Raw genomic sequence first — 19,478 nt, 5'->3', positions numbered from 1 at the left:
CGACTGTTGAATGGCCCAGCATATTGTAGTGGAAATGCCTTATATAAATTACTGAATGATGACATGCAAAAGTGGTTTGAATCGTTAACTCTATAATCTGTTTGCAGGCAAAAAAAGTACCTCCAGTGAGCAAGGTTCTTCATCTTGTTTGTGTTCATTTGTGATGAGTGATCAGATTCCCTGCCCCCTCCTGAACTTGCTAGTGCTCCCCACCCCTCCTTTGCCCATGAATATTGCATAAAATGAATTGAGGCGAGCAGCTCTGTTAACTTCCCTGCGGTCTTGAGCTTCCTTTTGGTCTGGGGAAAAGGTGGAAACACAAATGGTGCTGTGTGTACGTGGCATTGATCCCTATTGCAGTGGAACCCTCTCCCCAGGGGGTTTCGGTCGATGGGGGTGTCATGCTCCCCTCCCTCCCTCCCTCCCTCCATGCATTTAGTCATGCAGCCTGTTTCAGCCCCTTGTGCCCTTCAGTCAGCAGATTTCAGTGGGAGCCCCTCAGCTGCAGCAGCAAGCATCTAGAACATGCAGGGAGTGCAGAAAAACCCAGGGTGATTTGGCATCATGAGCATGTTAGGGGTGGTGGGTGCTCGGGGCAGCATCCACCCCCCGGGCCCTGACTCCTGGAGCTTTGCAGCACCCTCCTGTGAGGGTGGCAGGGGTGTGCCTATCCCAGCAGAGCCAGAAGGGACCCGGGGGAGCTCCTGTCAGCTTGCAGGTGGTGCTGCCCAGAGGTCCCCGGAAAGGGGCTTCCCAGGCCCCGGGTGCTTTCTCCGTGAGCCTCCTCATTACGCAGCACCGCTGTTGCAATGCGTATGGTTTGTGATGTGAAATCCCCCCCTCCCCACCTCAGCCAGCCACAAATTAAAACAGATGTGAAATATTGGCATGCACTTGCTGCATTTTCAGGCCAGGCCAAGCCATCTCAGCAGATGAAACCATCACGTTTCCAAAGTCAGTTCAATCTCCCTAGTTCAGATGGTTCCCTCGCTTCAACCAGGTTCACCCCCATGGACTTTAGCAAGTGCGCATTGGTGTGTCAGAGAGGAGAATGTGGCACCCTGTCTTTCAAACCAAAATCACCAAAGACAAAACAGAAGGTCACTTCAAGATTTTTATTCCCAGTTCTCCCCTGCTCCTCAAGCCCTGACATCCCCAGCGTTGCCCAGTTGCCTGTGTGTGAAAAATATCTTGTGGAAATTTGAAACTCTTTGAAGATGTATTGTGTGGAATGTAATAAAATGATGATATTTTTATACAAATATCTGGGGTTTTTCTTCCTTCTTCTTTCTTTGCTAACAAGAACGCTGTCGGCTGAAGCAAAGTGGTGTTTCAGAATTCCGTGTTTCCTTTTGGAGCGTCAGGGCTATATCCTTCAGGAAAGTGAAGCTCCGGTTCCTGCTGCATGCAGCCCCATGGCAAACCCCCAGCTCCCGGCAGCACAGCTGGTGTGCACACCCTGCCTTGCTGCACTCAGGATCAGGCCATTAATAGCAGCTTTTAGATCCATTACATTTGTACCAGTCCTTAGTGGGATTTTTGGGCGGCTGGACTGACACTTAGGATTGTTTGGGGATTTCGCTAACGTTGCTTAAGTGCTAAATTGCTCAATGTGATTATGCAGAATTTCTCCGGCCGGGGCCCCTGGAGACAGGACATCCGACTTCCCGGGGCCCTGGGGGCCAGCTTGGCTGCCAGCTCAGCTGAGCCATGCGCTCTGTCCCCAAGCACAGCGAAAACCGGGTAAGCCATTACCAAAATTAATAATGAAAATGGCAACGCGTTCCTCTTTTGTAAAATACTTGCCAGGCCTCTGCATCTTGGGCTGCAGAGGAGAGCTGCACGGCAAGCTCACTGAGGGTCTGGGGAGGTGTGCATCCCCTGCCTTCCCTCCACCCGAGTCCTCCCAGCTGCTTACAGGGACCTCTGCTGCAGCATTTGTCCTTCCCATCTTCTTCAGTTGCACCTCTCACCCCTTTAGAGGAGTCAGAAGCATCGCATTTCATGTGAAATGTATTTTGCTGCCAGTTTGAGAGGTTTTTCTTTCCCTCCTGCATTTATTTTCCTTCTATCATACTCTTTACCCTGGCATACAGTTCAGCTTTGCAATGAAACTTCCTGGCTTTACTAGGAATTCAGGCCATCAACAAAAAAATAATTCAAATGTGATCCTTCGCTTTGGCTGTTCAAACACAAGCGAAGCTGAGGACCCACGCTGCTTTTTTTTTTTTTTTGCTCTAATTGTACAGCAAAGCCCATACACTTGTAATTTGCATTTTGTACACTTCAGTGACTGTCCAAGCAAAATTCAAAACAAATATGCACATGCGAAAAACAGGGAGGGAGAGACTGGCTGATGGCTTCCCAACGAGGAGGAAAAAAATTCTGTTAAGTAAACAGATGAAAAGGGAGGAACTGTTCGGGGTTTAATTATTCCATATGTGCGCTGCAGCCAGATTGACCGGAGAGCTGGGTGCTGCTCAGGCTGCAACACACCACAGGGGAGAAAGCAGCTAAAATTAGTGTGTTTTGTTTAAGAAAATAAATACAACTTAGTGTGGCTTTTGATGCAACCTCCTCTGCAGGTAACTTCAGGTGTTTAAGAGTCTACTTAAAAAAACGGGGTAAACTTTTTGGGGTAGCAGTAGGGTCTCCGTATTTCAGGGAGTGGCATTAGGGCTGGAAGCCTGATGTCTCCTGCGTGCCATGGGGAGGGTTTGGATGTGGTTCCCCCAGTTGTATGTGGGGTGATGGCATTGGTCTTTTTCTCTCTGCATGGAGGGAAAGCGACTCCGTGCGGCTGGCGACAGAGGGCCCACGGGCACTTTCTGTAAGCGATGGGGCAAAGCTGGTGGCAAACGGGGATGTGAAGGAGGGAGCGATGGCCTGGCAAAGTAAAGGGTGCTGTGGGAAGGGCTGTGCTACGCCTTGCCCGGGCAATGGCGGTGTGCCTGAGATGGATGATTGCTCAGCGCAGGCTGCAAAGCGCAGAGCTCCCTCGCCCAGCCTGGAGACTGGACACGCAGCTGGGTCAGCCTCCTGCCGAGGCAAGTGCCTGCAAGATGACACTTGGCACAAGGAACCCAGGGCTGCTTTCCCCTGGGCTGTAAGGGCAAGGTTGGCTTTTTCCTGGGCAGGGACAGGTTGCAATGCCTTTGTTGGGAGTGCAAGGGAATGAGGTAGAAACCAGATTGTGCATGGGGCTGCGTTGGGATTTTTGCCCCTCTAGAAACCCTGTGAAAACCTGCTGACTCTATCAGGGCCGGCCCCAGCTTACCCCGTGTCAGGGCAGCAGAGTTTGGCACGCAGACACCAGTCGAGGGCCCCGAGGCAAGCTTGGACAGCCTCTTGGCTCTCCGCCACAGCTCCTCCATCAGTGGCTCTGGCGGCTCTTAGCAGCGATTGCAGGCGTGACTGCCAGTTTGAGGAATAGTGTCGTTAGCCATTGCCGCTGTAAAAACAAACAGCAACAACGGGGAGGGTGATAAACATATCAGGATGCCGCAGGGCTGCCGGCTTCTCCCCCGGCTCCGAGCCCTTGAGTGGAGGCGGTGGGCTGGAGCTGCTTGGTTTGGGACGGGTGAGCTTCGGCATGGAGCGCTGAACCCAAACAGCGGCTCCTTACCTAGGTAGTCCGGCGCTTAGAGAGAGGGAGAGGAAACCCACACTGTATAATGCCACTGTAATGCCATACACACGCACGCCACCACCGCCACTGCTTCCCTGGCCTTGTGCTGGTGCTGACAGGAGGTGCAAAAAAGCAGGACACGCCAGGGAGGTGCTGGGGAAAGGGTCAGGCTGCAACAGGGGATGTGGCTGCTGTGGGGAGGGTTTGGCAGAGCCCCTGATCTGGGCAGCCGCCTTGGCCGTCTGCCGTGCGTGCGGCGAGGGCAGGGTGCCAGGCGTCCGAGGGCAGCGCCAGGGCTGGAAATAGCTGCCTGCTTGCATTCACCTCTGCACCAAGCGCCCACCCCGGCTTTGCGTCTCTGAGTGCTTTTGGTGGGGGTCTTCACCTGCCCAGCTGCACTTCCCCATCTTCTCTGCATATGGGAAGCCCAAGGAATGCAAGCGGCTCCTCGGTGACACCCGGTTTGAAGATGGTGCCGTGGTGTGCACCGCCCCTGGGGCAGCCCCAGGGCAATCTGAGGATAAGGTCCAGGGGTTCCTGAGCTGTGGGGGGCGGCCAGGCCAGGGGAGAGGCTGCTTGTTTGCTTTCTTTAATGCTCAGCTGTAGCCAAAGCACTGTTTTAATTTGAAATTTGGCAGGGAATTAGCCCTTTCGTAAACTAAAATCATTCTGTTTCTGGAGGAGTGGGGAAGAGAGAAGTGAGGCAGATTTTCGGCTGGAAATAGAGCAATGGGGGATTCAGAGGGAGTGTTTCTGCCTGGTGCCTGTGGTGCTGCTCTGAGAAGCGCTTCCCCGTTCCCCGAGGGTGGGAGGTGTGGCCCCCCCCCAGCCCCCCGGGCTCCCAGCCGGAGGAGCAGCGCCAAACCCAGCAGTGTCAAGGCGAGGCCACAGCGGCTGGTCTGCTATGTCAAAACAAAATGATGTGTGTTGGAGTCACGTAATTGCTGCGGAGAGAAAAGGGCTGGGAATGAGCAAAGGGAGAAAAGCGAGGATCGGAGTGGAGCTGGAGCTCTGCCTCTCTCTGTCAAAGCTGGGGAGTGGTAATTTCTGACCCTCTTTTCATGGGCTGAGCCGGATTTAACGTTTCAGGCCCTCATGGGTGCTGTTTGGCAGCAGAGGAGTTGTGCACCCCCGACGCTCCCCAGCGCAGTTGTGCACCCCCGACGCAGCACCAGCCGAGGTGGCTGTTGTGGCAGTGGGAGAGAGGGGTGAGCACGTAGGAAGGCACTTGCTGGTTTTGGGGAAGTGAGCAGCACACGGTTGTTTCCCTGCTGTGGAAAGGACCAGAGGGGGGCAGTTGGCCACCCCTCTTTTGTACCAGGAGGCACAGCCACAGATGTTACTGGGGAGTGAAAGACAGTAGGTAGCAGAGCCCACAAGCCACCATGACCTGGTGTGGCCCCTTCGGCCCCAGAGCCCTCAGACCCCTGCGGGGAGTGGGGAGCAGGAGCACGGGGGTGGCAGGAGCGCATACCGGGCACTCTTCAGGTTCCCCTGCACCAGAGAGGCTGTGGGCAGGCAGCAAAAAGGGCTGGAAACTGCTGCAAGTTTGATGTATTTGGGGGGAAAGGCACCTCACTATGTTCGCCTAGGAGGAGCCCAGGAGACACCACAGCTGCCATCTGCAAATGCCTGTGTCTACATGAGACGCATGGTGATAGACAGAGCTCTGCCCTGGGATGGAGGGACCCACAGGAGGCAGCGCTCGGTGCCCAGACTTAATCCAGACAAAGTCAGTATAGAAAGAAACAGCAATTTTTATTTTTTTTTTCTCGGTGGTGGTCATTTGCCTTGGAGGAATGTGTCTAGGCTCCAGCGATACCAACTGGGTGTCCTCTCCAAAGCCACAGCTCTTGGCTTGGTGCAAAGGTCTCTGCCCGAGGCGTTGGAGCTGCTGGGAGGCCCCTGTAGGCAGGCTGGCGTTGAGGAGGGGGGGGAAGGGGGTGGGGAAGTACATGCCAGTCCATATGATGCGCTGACCTCCCTCTGCAGAGGTGAGCTGCCTTGGCCAGGTTTGGAGAGCTTTCCTGCACGAGGCACACGTATGTCTGTGGTGGGACATCAGAGAAGCTCATCTGCTCTTGTGCCTCCCCTGTCCAACCTGGCAAGGAGTATTGAGGATGTCACCCCCCCCCTTCCAGTAACCCCCTCCCTGTCCCAATCCCTCCTGCCTCTGCTACTATTTTAAAACAGATGTACATTAAAGCTCCTTAATCTCTGCAAATACTAATTCTCTCCTGCTCTCCCTCCATGTGAGTTCATACAAACATGGTACTTAAGTTGCCCTTGTCTTTGATTAGAATCTCATCTTTCTTTTTTCAGGTCCCATAAATTAGCCTTTTAGCTGGCAGTGCTCTCAGATCCAACAGATAGCAGCCTTTTCTCAGCATCCGGCCCTTTCCAACAGCATCACTAAGATCATCTTTTGGGCGTCACCAGCTAGGTGCTCACCGCCATCATTCAGCACACACACTTTTAAAAGGGCCTTTCACTTTGAAGAAAATGCTCCTCCTGTTTACATATAGTTCCCTCCAAATTTCTCATCTACCCTTCTCCAGTACATTTTTTTTTCCTTAAATGCAAAGGAAATTGCTCCTGAAAGCTGCCCTTTAAGGAAGCAGCTCTTCACAGCGCAGGGCAATGCCTGTTTCTCCCATTCTACCCAGCAGCTTGCAGGGCTTTTCTGGGGACCCGCTTTCCAAGGGGTTCACTTTCCATGGCCTCCTCCACTCGTGCCAATGTTGCTCAGGTTTGTCACAGAGGAGCCTAATTGATGACAAATAGCAGGCTGGTTTCTGTGACGGGAAACCATCTCCACTAGGAACTGAACTGAGACCACCAGCTTCAATTCCCACAGCCAGCCACACAGCCAGAGCTGATTTCGTTAATGACTCGAGAAACCCCAGTATGGAAAAAGAAACATCGAGTTGTATTTTTCCAAAGCCAATGTAGAGCCCTATGTGACAACATACAATCTGATAGCAATGAAATGGCGTGTGGGGAACAGAAGAATAAGGGCCTACCGTGGGCCCGAGGAGGAAGGAGAAGGGGTGAGGAGGAAGATATCATTTAAGCAGGACTTGGAGTCATATTAGCATGGGGAATTGAGAAAATTGCTAGAAGAGTAAATAGATTTGGGACTGGGCTTTTTGTGTAAATGTTCTTTCTTTTCAAGTTTTCCCAGCGCTCCTTCCTTTCAGGCTGGAAGAACTGGTGTTCTTTTGAAAGTGTTGATTAACCGATACTTTGTTTTTTCTGGCTTTTCCCTCAAGGCTACCCTGGGAAATGAAAAAGCACCAAATTGCTAGCTTGTTCTCACACAAAATTTAGAGGAGCTACAATATGGAAAGGCAAAAGCTTTCTAACAGCCTTTCCCCGCACATGGACTCCGTGGGCAGACCATGGTCCAATTTCCACCTTTTGCTCGTGTTTGAGCAACCCACAGTTTCTATAGGGTTGTGTAGGTGACACGGATGGCAAATTTCACTGCTGGTCTTCCGATGGAGGACAAGCAAAGTAGACGTCTCTGCGTGTGAGCTACTTTGCAAGTAATTTTTCCACATGTTCGGCTCTAAATGTTTGCAAGAGGCCCTCAGGCAGTTCTCCCAGCCCTAAGATGTTGCCATCTGGGCCTGTCAGTTCTGGAAGTGTTGAGAAATCATGTGAACTCGCTGCTAAAGTGAGGATTTACAGAAGATGGTGTGCACCTATGTTTCTTCAACAAGCTACCAGCAGCCTCAAGTCGGCTTAATCACCTGGCTCGCTAGACGCAGAGCTCATCATTAGGAGGGGCAAGTGTTGGGTTTTGTGTGTTCCTGTTGCCAGGTTTGCTTGAAAATTCAAAGAAATACCTTAATCCTTTGAGTGCAGAGGGCAAAAGACAATTTTGCCCGAAGAGTGGGTATTTGGGAAGGTATCATCAGTACTAGCACAGAGGATCACTGCAGTCAGGTGTGAGGTGGTGTTGGGGCAGCGTTTACCTGGAAGTGAACCTTGAAATGTTGCTGGTGGGGGATTGCCTGATACCATTGCCTGGGATAGCAAAATAAATAGATTTGACAATTCAGGAGGCCTCTTCCAGCCCTAAATCTCTGTGCAAATACGCACAAATATTCTTTTATGAGGTTTTGAATAATTTCTTTGCATGTGGCTTGTTAGGCACCAGTTACATTCTTTAGGTTTGGTTGGTTTTAAGTAATCTCTTTAAAACTCTTCTTGCCGTTTTTGCGCAAGAGGTGAAGTAGCCTTGGTTTTTCAACCACAACTATTTCAAAGGTGTGACTTCTACCGCTTCCTAGTAAGCCCTGATTTTCTGCATTCCTGATCATTTTGAGGTGCCTTCTCAGTGGAGTACCCCAAGCTACAGTCAGCTTTGAAAGATCTAAGCAGATCAAAATGAAAGGATATTTTCTTTTGGAAAAATTGAAAACATGGTAACTACACCTAGAGAAGAGTGCACAGGAAAATTACTTTCTCCTGCTCAGATTACAAGCATGTGCATTTGGTTACTAGTGCTTGATCTATGCTGAACAATAAACAGGAATGTCACCACTAAAAGGAATTTGGATCAGAGAAATGTTAATATAAATGCCTAGATATGGACACCGATTTGCCACTCTCCACATTTCAGCCAGCTTTTGCATTAAAACATGTAATGATGATACATGACTTCCTCAAATTACTATGAATTTATCTGAAACCCAAAGAGAAACTGGGTCATTGAAGCTCTGTGTCCAGCAAGATGTATGGGAAAAGATGAAAAATAGAGTGTACTAAATGGATCTAGCATTAGTGGCAAGTAATGATAGGCACTAAGATCCTATTCAAAGTTGTAAGGATAATACCCATGAGCATGTTAATAGTGAATTATGGCCATTATGCAGGCACCAATGACAATATTTTAGTGCTATTCAAGTTATCTGGTTTCTTTGCTTTTTGCTCGCTCTCTTATCTTCTTAAAAGCTGGTCATTTGGTGGTCATGAAATGTGATGTAGTGGGCAGATCCAGTTCTCTCGAGTGTGCAAGAGTCTTCATTGACTCTGGCCAAAGGAAAAAGAGGAAGAGTTCTTCCTCCTTCCATGAGGGAGAGCCCTGCAGTAGTTCAACTATTGCTTTCTTCTGGCCGGTCTCACAATCCAGTGACCAGTGGCAATAAAGCCCCCAAAAAGCCTCTTTAAACAGACAGTGCTTCCCATTTTGTTGTTCTAGTGAACTTCCCAAGAATGGAGGATGACTTTCCAATCTCTGAGCAAGACTTTGAAGACGATGATCCAGGTTGGTACCCAAACGCCACATGGGCAATTTATCTGGGGGAGCGCATGTTTCAGTATCAGATGCTACAGTTACTCACAAATCTCAGCTTTCATGGGGATTAGGAGCTAGAACACACTTGAGAACGTTCACTCAAGTGGTGGCTCAGTGCCTGGACAAAGACATTCGTTTTCTTTTCTTGTTTTCCTTTTTCAACAGCAAGCAACCTTGCAAAGTCAATATATTGTATTAGTGTTAGGACAGGTGGAACTGATCTTTCAAGCATTAATTGCTGCTTGCATGGCATGGCATTTTGACTTGTAAATGGAGAAAATGAAGTCAGGGAGCTGTGACAGATTGTTTCCATAGTTTTGAACCCAACGGTACTTGAAGGGCCAGAGTTTCAGTGGGTGTAAAATGCTAGCAAGCTCTTCCATAGCCTGAGATGTAAAAGTGAATTAGGGCCCCTAACTTTCTTGGTAGTTTGGCGCTTCGCATTACTTCTAGACCTGGGTTAGAGAACACTGCTGAGATATACCTATGGGGGAACTCACACTCTTGTAAGGCCATCACAACTCCGAGTTATAAATGCATAAAGATGGGGGGATAAAAAGTGATCCCTGGATAATAAGTGCCCATTCCACTGCAGATTACTTTGGATCGGATAGGAACGACACACTGTTCTCTACTAACTCTCCAGGAACCCCGAAGCTGGACAAAGAAAAAAGCTGGCTCTACACCCTGGATCCCATCCTGGTGACCATCATAGCGATGAGCTCCCTCGGCGTCCTCCTTGGGGCCATCTGCGCCGGTCTGCTCCTCTACTGTACGTGCTCATATGCCGGGCTGTCCTCACGGAGCTCCACCACACTGGAAAACTACAACTTTGAGCTGTATGACGGCATCAAGCACAAGGTCAAGATGAACCACCAGAAGTGCTGCTCAGAGGCCTGATGGGTGCCCTGGGGATCACCCTCAGTGTTGCACCCGGTGAGATGGGCTGGCGGGGGGTTACTTTTTTTGCTGTTTTCTATGGGAACTGAGTGCCATAACAGGGAATGAGGGGCGCGGGAGGAGCGAGGGGAGGCGCTGCTCCTGCCACCAGGTCCCGCCAGCGGGTCGCGCTCCACCAGGCATTCCCGCAAACCAGACTGTGCCGGCCGAGGGGGGACCAAGACCCTTGTTTGTTGGTTCATCTTCATTTTCTGCTGATGCGAGTGGCTGGGACATGGTGAGGGAGACTGGTTTGCCTTTTGGATGTGAGAAACTAAATGTCGATCGTTATTCCCACCTCCTTTCTCTGGTGAGTTGCTGAGAAGGCTGCGGGATTTCTTCAGCCACCCTGTCTTTAGAAATAACACACACACACACACACACACACACACACACACACGGAGACCCTGTCCATTTTAGACCCCGTCCAGATACCTTTTTGGCCATAGGGATTTGTGCACTTCACATTAAGTCCAGGAAGCTGCAGTTTCCAGTCCTGAAAATGGAAGCATGTTGTTACCTGCAACTTTCCTTTTCCTGGTAGGGTGGAAAGGTGGGATACTGGCTTTAGTGCCGATGGTAACAACAGCACTTTCTGAAGTCATTAGGAAGTAAACTAGAAAGGAAACCCTATGTGTAGAAGCACCTCTTTGAGAGAAGCTGAAGAGCCTTAAAGTGATTTGTGAATAAGAGCCATTTATTAAATCCAGATCTTGGATTGCAACAGCTGAGGCCTTCATCAGGAAGGCCTTTTCTTTGAATCTCCCACCCCATTTGATCCTGCCCTTTTTCTTTTTGTTCTTTTTTTTTTTTTTGCTGTAATGAGAAAACTGCAGCAAACAGAAGATAGAGTCTGTCAGGCTCCCGGCGCTCAGGCGATGGCTTTGGGAAGGGGGCTTCACTCGGGGTTTGACCTGAGGCATCATGCCGAGGCCTCTCCAGAGTGCCAGGAAGGGAAAATGAACAGGGAAGGTGGCTGGAGCCGTGCCCACGGCCCTGGGAGACCCACCATGGTGCCCACCGGCCCCCCTCGCCTTCCCAGCACTCTCCTTCGCCCTGGAGCTGGGGGGCGCAAGCTGGTGCTGTCAGCACCGATGGACCAAACGGCTGCCGTCGCATCCCCTTCGGAGCAAAGCTGCGCTGCTCCTGACCAGCAGCAGAAAACCGAAGTTTTATTTATATGAGCTGTGTTTTGTTTTACTTTGAACAAGTGCCTTAGAAGAAGTATTTTTCCTCCATCTGATGATCAGTGCTATATCAAACAAGAAGTGAGGCCTTCATCCTTCCCCGGCAAAATCCTCTTCTTCGCCTCTCTCTACCGGGTAGAGCCTGGCTGAAGAAGTCTGGTCCTTCTACTTTCAAGTGGTCTGGCTACATTGTGTGGCAGCTGATACCTGTCCACTTACCACTGTGCTGTGGGAGAGGAGTGTTATGAAAACAATTTAATGGGGGGAAAAAAAAAAGAGTTTAAATGCTGGGCCCCAAGCCAATGCCTTCATTTCCAATTCTGTACAGATGGATCGCCCCTATCAGCTTGCACATATGTAAGCAAGAAACCTTTCCAGCACGTTGGGTTTGCTTTTCCAGGGGCTCTTTGGAAACACCTGACATGTCCTGATTTTACATTTTGCCTAGCAAATAGTTTGGGTTGGGGGATGCATTTTTTTTTTCCCCTCACCGCAGAGCGCCGAAGGTGTGATGTGCTGTGAAGCTCAGTTTGCACAGCCCCTGCAAACACATCCTGCAGGAGGCCAGGTGTTTGGGAGACGAACAACATCTGGAGAGGAGATGAGCACGGACAGTGCCACAGCTGCTCCTCGGTGCGGTGGGAATAGGAACATTTGTCTGGTGTTTCATGAAAAGCGCCATCAGACAGTAAGTTTTTTGTGGGGGTGGAAGACTCCTCCACTGTCAGAAAGGTGCATGTGTTACTGGGGAAGCAGATAGCAGCAGCTCTGTCATCAAAATATCCACGGTTCATACACGCACAGGCAGAGACGCACGCACACAAAGGCCTTCATTTTTTTTAATTCACACTGTGCACCCCACAGAAACGTCGGTAAATGTATCTCAGTCTCCTTTCAAATCACCTTATTTCTTTTGGCATTCTTCGTGGACAAATTCCCCAGGGGTGTTATTTTACTGTACAAAAGGAACGGAGGCAGTAAGAGGCAATGTACCAGACCATTTCAAAGCTGGATTGCTGCTGCTCGATGATTTTATCCCCTGCAAATCACAGGTGAGGGGAAGGATGAATGGAAAAGGACCATACAGTAGAAAAGTCGACTTAGGCAAACAATAGGTGAAAATATATAATTAAAAAGGTGACGTTATGGTGTCTAGTAGGCGTACAGAGAGAAAAGTTCGTATATACATATAATCAGAAATAGTGTGTCTGCACACGCACGTGAATTCTCTGTATGTATCGTGTATGTGACATATTCCGTGGGACTGACTCGTGTTAATATATCTCTTGACCTGGGGCAGGAGAGTCCTGCTGATCTTGGCACTAACTGTGCATGGGCCCAGCAAAGCGTCCGCCCTGCGTGCCCCCATTGCCCCTTCCAGACGGGGCAGGGCCCACGCGTGTGCACTTGCCGGGCGGGAGCAGGCTGATAATGCTGCAAAGCCGATACCTCACTTAACCTCTGCTGGGTGCTTTACTGTTCTACAGAAAACTGTGTTTGATTGTAACTTCAACAGGGAAAAAAAAAAAAGTCGTCTGTGCATTCAATTCATTGCATCCTCCTCTGCAAATAGATTAGGTTTGCTGATCGCAATTCCCTCTGTGAAATTCAGAAAAGGAAGAAAGAAAAAAAAAAGAAATTGGTGTTCATGCCGTTGCTGAAATGGGCTGTTGCCTCCACACCCTTCCCATGGCGAGGACATGTTGCTACCAGACAGGCTGTCGTGCTGGGTGATTGCATTTTGTGGGAAGGCGCTGGGGTGAGCATGGGAATTAAACCATTAAGAAATCGTATGCAGAAATGGAACTTCTCCAGGGTTTGCAGTTCAAGGTATTTGACCGTTCACTGGCTGAGCCAGGACTTATGGACTTAAAGAGCTTTTACTGTGATTCTTCGGTGTAAAAAGAAAAAAAAAAAACAAACAAAAAACCAACAAAAAAAAATCAAACTGTGTTTATATGATTTGTATAAAAACCTTTTAAAATTACTATTTAATAAACATTATGGTAGAGATTATGTTTCAGTGGCTTCTTTATTTATGAAGGAGCAACAAGAAGAAGACTGAACTGAGAGGTCTGTGGGCAGCCAGAAAACCCCAGGGAAACCGAGTCACGGCTGGAGGCACGTGGGACCGTGCCCACCTCCCTCCTTTGCTGCCAATGTGCCCATCCCCCTGGGGAGGTCACCCAGGCTGCCTGTCACCCCGAGGTGATGTGGGGCTCCAACACCAACCCAGCACACACACGCGTCCTCCCGCCCAGACACAGCCGCTCCTCCCAGATGGCTGGAAGCTGCTCTGGCCCAAGAGCAGCACCTGAGCACAAAGCAAAAAGCAGACACAGGTCCCTTCCTGCCACCCTGCACCACTGGCAATCCCAGAGAGGAGTGCAGTTTTAGGCTAAGAAAAACATCCTTTCGGACTAAGATGGCTCGGCGCTGCACAGAAAGGTGCAGTTGAGGCTTTGCAGTGCAACCATATAGCATGGTAATGGCCAGCTGGGGGGCTGAGGGCTGGGGGGGAACACCATGGGTACTCCCCGACTGCATGCGGGGCTGGGGGGTGACTCAAAATGGGGTGGCACAGGCACCACGCAGGGCACAACCTGCACCGTCTCTGCCCCTTCCCTTGGGGGCATGTAGGGGGCCAGGCTGCCCCGGCTCAGCCATCTTGCTGGAGCACAGGTGCTGGCTGCCAGCATGACCCTGTCCTGGTCCCACGGCCCTGTGATGGTGGGCAGTGAGTGGGCCAGGAAAGTCCTCTGTGGTTTGGCTTCAGCCGCATCCTTGGGTGCCACAAGAGGCATCCAGCAGCAGGGATTCGCAGCAAACCCCAAAGCCAAGCCTTGCCCCCACACGCTTGTCTTCTCCACCTTTTCTCCACCTTGTCCTGCTACCCTGATGATGACCCCAGCCCGCGGTGAGCCTTGCATCTCACAGGGGTCCCAGCACTCCGCTTCTCTCCCTGCACTGGTCAGCCGGGAGCCATCGCGGGGCTGCAGGGAGCCGGCTGGAGAAGCAGTGGGGCTGAACCTACAGCATGGAAACTTGTTTATTTACGGGCGCCCTGACAAACGAGAGCCAATCCATCAAGCCTCAGGCACCTCCAGAGCAAATGAAATTTTGCTGCCGTCTCCTTACCTCCAACGTGTTGGCCCCCTCCTGCAGCACGCCTGTGTTAAAGAGGGTCTTTAAGCGATGAAGGGCAGCCACGCAGCTTAGATGAAGATGACAGTGTAGCTGCAACCTTGACAGCTCTTGCCTCACCCAAGAATAAAGAACTGATGTGCAGATTGATACCTGGGGGAGAGGCTGTCAGCGAGCAGGACGGAGACGGCAGATAAGCGACTCAATCAGTGTCAGACCTGTCCTGCCGTAACACCGCCTGTAAATCACGGCGGTTAAAGAGGCGCCTCCACTAAAGCGAGGAGCAGAAAGCAGGTAATAGAAAAACGGGCGGCAAAGCAGATGTGTGCACCGGCTGGGTTAAAAGCCTGATAGCTGGGCTGCAGCTGCCGCCTGGGCACAGAGGGGAGGCAGGCACCCACTTCAGGAGACTGAAATCTTTAGGGGGTTTTAGCACAAGCTGGGATTGCATTTGGGTGGGCTGGGTGGGACCCAGGGGGGGGTGCCCTTGTGCATTTGCCGTCCACACACAGGTACCTGTCACCAGCGGGTGGGGGTAGTTGGGGGCGCTTCATGTGGCATGAGAGTAATCAGCAGCCGAGTGGGCTAATGAAATCGATTTCACCATTCTCAGCCTGCTCCAAGATGGGGATCCAGCCGCTCCAGCACGTCCTCGAGAGCTGATTGCAATCGTGCACGCACCCTCGCTGTCTCTCTCACGCCGCCTTCTTTGAAATATTCCTTTGCTTTCAGGTTTAATGGGAAATCTTTTCGAATAATGACTTGCTCTCTGGACAGCTGGGGGCTTGGCAGTGAGCGGGAACCATGGGGCTGAGCTAATGAGTGGATTCGTAATTAATTAATTGCAGGCAGGTGCAAGTGGAGCCTCCCGTCGCCTCTCTCCCCTCTGTCTCTCTCTAAAGAGCTCCTCTGCCTCCTGGAGCTTGGTGCTATCGCCAACTGTCCACGGGGACTGAGCAAAACCTGGTGCCAGCTTTGCCATGGACAATGACTTTGGCAGGCAGGACGGAGGCTGGGGCTCACATCCCCTCCTGTGGGGACCATGGGGAGCCTGCCCATTGCAGCACAAGGCCTTTACATCCCTGTGTCTGCCAGGCTCCCTAGGCGCAGACCATGACGACTGGCACCCATAAAGGCACCTTCTCTCCACCGGGCAGCTCCCCGCTGCCCCCCCCCGGGGAAGGCTGATTGCACTCTTTAGTGTAGCTGCACTGGCATAGTTCACACCTCCCAGCTTTACACCCCAGATGGGCCAAACCCGTCCGAATGTGAGAGGCGATGGTGAACCCCCAAGCCCTGACTCCTGGCGAGCTGAGCACCGGGGACCCCACTGCAGCTGGTGCTGCTGCTGCTGTGTCCATGCTGCGTCTTCTCAGCCTTACTTTGGCTGCTCCATTGCGTGCTCAGCAGAGCCTTGTGGCTGTAATGCAGAGGGGACCCTGAGTTTTGGTCCCTACGCTTTCATAGCAAAATTAGCATTGAATTCAATAGGTCTCTATTGTCACTTGCACTGATCAGGCAGGATTAGGCTTTCCTATCTATGCTTGTTACGCACAGCAACCCGTCTAAGGCAACAAACTCACCATGACTAAAGGAGTTTAATAGGAAAATAACTAATCCTTAATGTGTTGAGAGGGAATGACTCCTCTCTAGGCTCCTGTATCGTAACTCAGTTGCACCACTAATATCCGAAATGGAAAGCACTGAATTAAACACTCAGCAGCTCTACCCCTGCCTTGGCCCGGGTGCCAAAAATCAAGGGAAGAAATATAGCCCTGCTTCCTCGTGCTGCTGCGGTGGGTGGAGGACCGCGGGATGAGCCAGCGTGGGCTGGCAGCTCAGGACTGTGTGCTGCAAAACTTTGCGAACATTTCCTCAGTTAAGTGTTTACAAACCCAGAGGAAATAGCTGTCCCAGATGCTGTTGATAATTTCCTCTCAGGTCCCTCCTGGCGTGGTACCGAGCTGCTTTGACACCCTTCAGATCAGCTGCCAATCTCAGGCTTAATAACGGAATTGACTGACTTCTTCACAAACGCCGTCAAAATTTCAAGCACTCTTTTTGTCTTCCAGGTCTCTTGGGTTTATACAGAGAGTAACTCTGCCCTGGCCTCCAGCCCAGCCTGCTTCACAGCCCTCAAAGCTCTCTCCCAAAGCGGGGTGGCCTCCTGCACAAGGGCAGCTCGTCCCTCGCCCCACCACCCCGCTGGTGGGCTGTGCTGGGCAACACAGAGGCAGCCCCGGGCTGTGCTGCCCCTCGGGACGCGCTTCCCGGAGGCCTCCTCCCTGGCAGAGGTGGGGAGCTCTTTCAGCAGCCCTCAGGGACAGCTGCTGCCAAATGAACACCAACCGTATATTTTAAGATGACATTCAATGTGCTTACCAGAGCTGGGGAGCCCTTTACACCGCAGCAATAATCCAGCGCTCGGCCATGAAAGCCTCAGCACAGTGTCACATCCATCCCTTTCAGCAGAGAAGTTTTATTAACTTAGGGTGTGAAAAGTTTCGGAGAGCAAAAAGTCCCTCTCCCTCTGAGAGAAATAAGGATGATTTAAGCAGTCTGGGTGCATTTGAGATGGAGAGCGAGTCCCCCAGCTGACACATCAGAGGGAAAAACTGTAAGCTGAGGCTGCATTTATTAAAGAAGGAAGCTGGGGCTCGGTAAAGCCAACCTTTTTAAGCACTCCATGAGAGCATTTTAATAAAAAGCACAACAAGCCCACAACAAATCACAGCTTGGAAGAAAAAAAAAAAAAAACAACACGTCAATTCCTGTCAAGTTTTGAAGAATCATCTGAGCTTAAGGAAAAGCGAATTCCTGCTACGGTCCCCCTCCCCTGCCCTCCGCTCCCGTGCATGATGGAGCAAAGCCACCCCAAACACCGCCTGCGACACACCACAAATCACGTCGGGGAGCGGGGCGGGGGGGAAGCTGCCAACCCAGCCGCGGGAAGGCCCGCAGAAGGATTGAAGCTTAAAGAAAATGAAATTTATAGTCGGAGCATTAAAATATTAAAGGGCCTTAAAGAACAGCCATGAATCTGATTTGGGGGGGGTGGGGGGAGGCAAGTCTGTCATCAGGCAGAGACAAACGGCTGCTGGACTTGACAACTCACATAAATCTGGCAGAAGAGAAGAAATAAAGGCCAATCAGACCCAAAAAGAAAAAAAAAAGGGCGATGAAAAGATTTTAGGGCATAAAGAGTGAAAAGGAGAGGGAAAGCTAAAGAAGATAAGGAGTTGAAAGCAGAGAAGTGATTATAAAAATAGCAGCAGAAGCACAGATGGAAGTAGAGGAGAGAAATTATTAAAAATGGCCAGAAGTGCCCCAGTGGCACAGGTATTTTTGACGATCTTGCCTGAGATCATTTGTTTTTCTTACGCGGCAAGAATTCATTGGGTGGGCTTCGACAACTTGCACCCTGCATGGGCATAAGGAGGAGCAGCCCCCACCATGCAGAGCAGCAGCTTTAAACTGCCCGGTGAGGAGGGGTGGGCACAGGGAGCCCCACGCAACCCCAGTGTCCTCCGGCGTACCGGAGTGAAACCCCTCCATTGCCAGAGGCAGCCCAGCACTCGCCAGGCAAATCCACCCATGTTGCTCCCCATGAGCAGCACAACCCGTTCCTGAAGAGGGGATCAACTCCGCCAAGACGTGGCTCTGGGCTGACCCCAGAGCTTCCCCGAAAGCCGTGGCCGGTTGCACAACATGACCAGGCTGCAGATGCTCTGTGGTGCAAGAAGTCCGTGGGATGGCCCTGCCCAGCCCCACATCTTTCGCCCCACGCCACCAGGACCCCCCCCCCCTCCCCCAGCCTCAGCAGTGCCCAGCTGAGACCGGGGCAGCTGGGGATCAGCCCCACAGCGCCTCAGGGGCTGCTGCTGCCCTGGGCTGAGGAGAGACTGCAAATCCCACCAGGAGCCACGGCCAGGACCCTGCCGTAAGTTGGGAAACAGGGTGCAGCGAGGGCTGGATTTACGAAATGCTATCGGTAAGCCAGCCCTCCCTCCAAAACGCTAAACAAAAACCAACGTTCAGATACATTTCGGAGGAAAACACGAAGCATCTGGTTCCCTTCTCTGGTGTACATAGCAAGAGAAAAGTTGGCAGTACATTTGATTACCATAAAAGAGAGAGCTATGCAGAAAAAAGCCACATTAGAGTAACATTGCCCAAAACAAAGTTAAATGTCTGCCTTGTTTTGAACGTGCTCATGGTGGAAATGTGAGCAAAGGTCAGCCCAAATTAATGAGAACTGCAAACGAATTGGCTGGGCTGGGACTGGCACCCTGCCACCACGTCTTGCCCGGCAATTCTTAGTTATCGATTTATTTATTTTGCTGGATGAGGACACATCTTGCAAAGACGCAGAAAACCAGGCCCAGCGCTTCCCATGGGCGACACGCGCCATTTCAGCCCCAGTGACCGGGCCCTGTGGGCTCACACACACCGGTCCCCACCCCATTCCCCTCTCCAGCACCCGCACAGGTGGGTGATGGCAACCCAGCCCTCTGCCAGGGGGTGGCTTCCCCAGGTACTCGGCTGCTCCACCACTGCTGCCGGCTCCTGTTGCTGCAAGGAAATCCCAGTGCCTGGAAGGTGCCACTTCCCTGCCAACAAGCAGCAGGGCAGCTGTGTCGAGGAGGGTGACAGACATGCCTGCTCAGTTTTATGGAGCAAAAGGGGGTTTCCATGGCTCTTTCTGAGTCACGGGCAGTGATTACTGCTGAAGCAGCTAAAACCTTGGTTTTGCTTTCGTTTATGGGGAAGGAAGAGGAAGAAAAGCCCAGCCCCAGCTCTGGCTTTCCTCCTGGAGACAAAAAGCCATCTCACAAACTCTCGCTTTTCTGAACTTCAAATACACAAACACCTCAGCGCCACCCAAGCAGCTCCTTCCAGCTTCAGCAGCAACACGAGCGGGAAGGGCTGGGGGAAACACGCTGAAGCGGCCAAAGGCAAAGGCGGCAGCGCTGTTAGTCCTTCCCCCAGGCATCCCCGTGGGGCTGTGCGCCTCGGGAGTTCGGAGAGGGGGGTGCAAAGCACGTCAGCCCATCTCCCTGGGATAGGGAGCCCCAGCCTTGGCCCCGCTAGCTCTGTGGAGGCCAGATGCAGACACAGGTACCAGCAAGAAGCATCCTCATCCAGCCCCGTTGGCGTTACAGAGCAAGTCACAGGGTGCCGCTTGGACCCTGTTTCAAAAATAGTCTTTTTTTTTTTTTCTTTTTCAAAGGCAGAAGTTAGATTTTGAGATTAGAAAGAGGGTTGGCTCCAATTT

General features: G+C 51.4%; 1 protein-coding gene across 1 annotated transcript in view; it reads left to right on the top strand.

Moving 5' to 3' along the window:
• The window catches only part of NRP2 (neuropilin 2), a 76,811-nt gene extending 66,978 nt beyond the window's left edge, over nt 1–9,833 (top strand). The window contains exons 16-17 of the mRNA XM_009637501.2: nt 8,838–8,903; nt 9,529–9,833. Coding sequence (XP_009635796.1) covers nt 8,838–8,903; nt 9,529–9,833 — 371 coding nt within the window. The remainder of the gene's footprint in view (nt 1–8,837; nt 8,904–9,528) is intronic.
• Nucleotides 9,834–19,478: the final 9,645 nt, after the last annotated feature.

The sequence above is a fragment of the Egretta garzetta genome, unplaced genomic scaffold (genome assembly GCF_000687185.1).
Source record: "Egretta garzetta isolate BGI_Z169 unplaced genomic scaffold, ASM68718v1 scaffold474, whole genome shotgun sequence".
In the NCBI taxonomy this organism is placed as follows: domain Eukaryota; kingdom Metazoa; phylum Chordata; class Aves; order Pelecaniformes; family Ardeidae; genus Egretta; species Egretta garzetta.
This window is presented reverse-complemented; position numbering and strand designations above follow the sequence as displayed.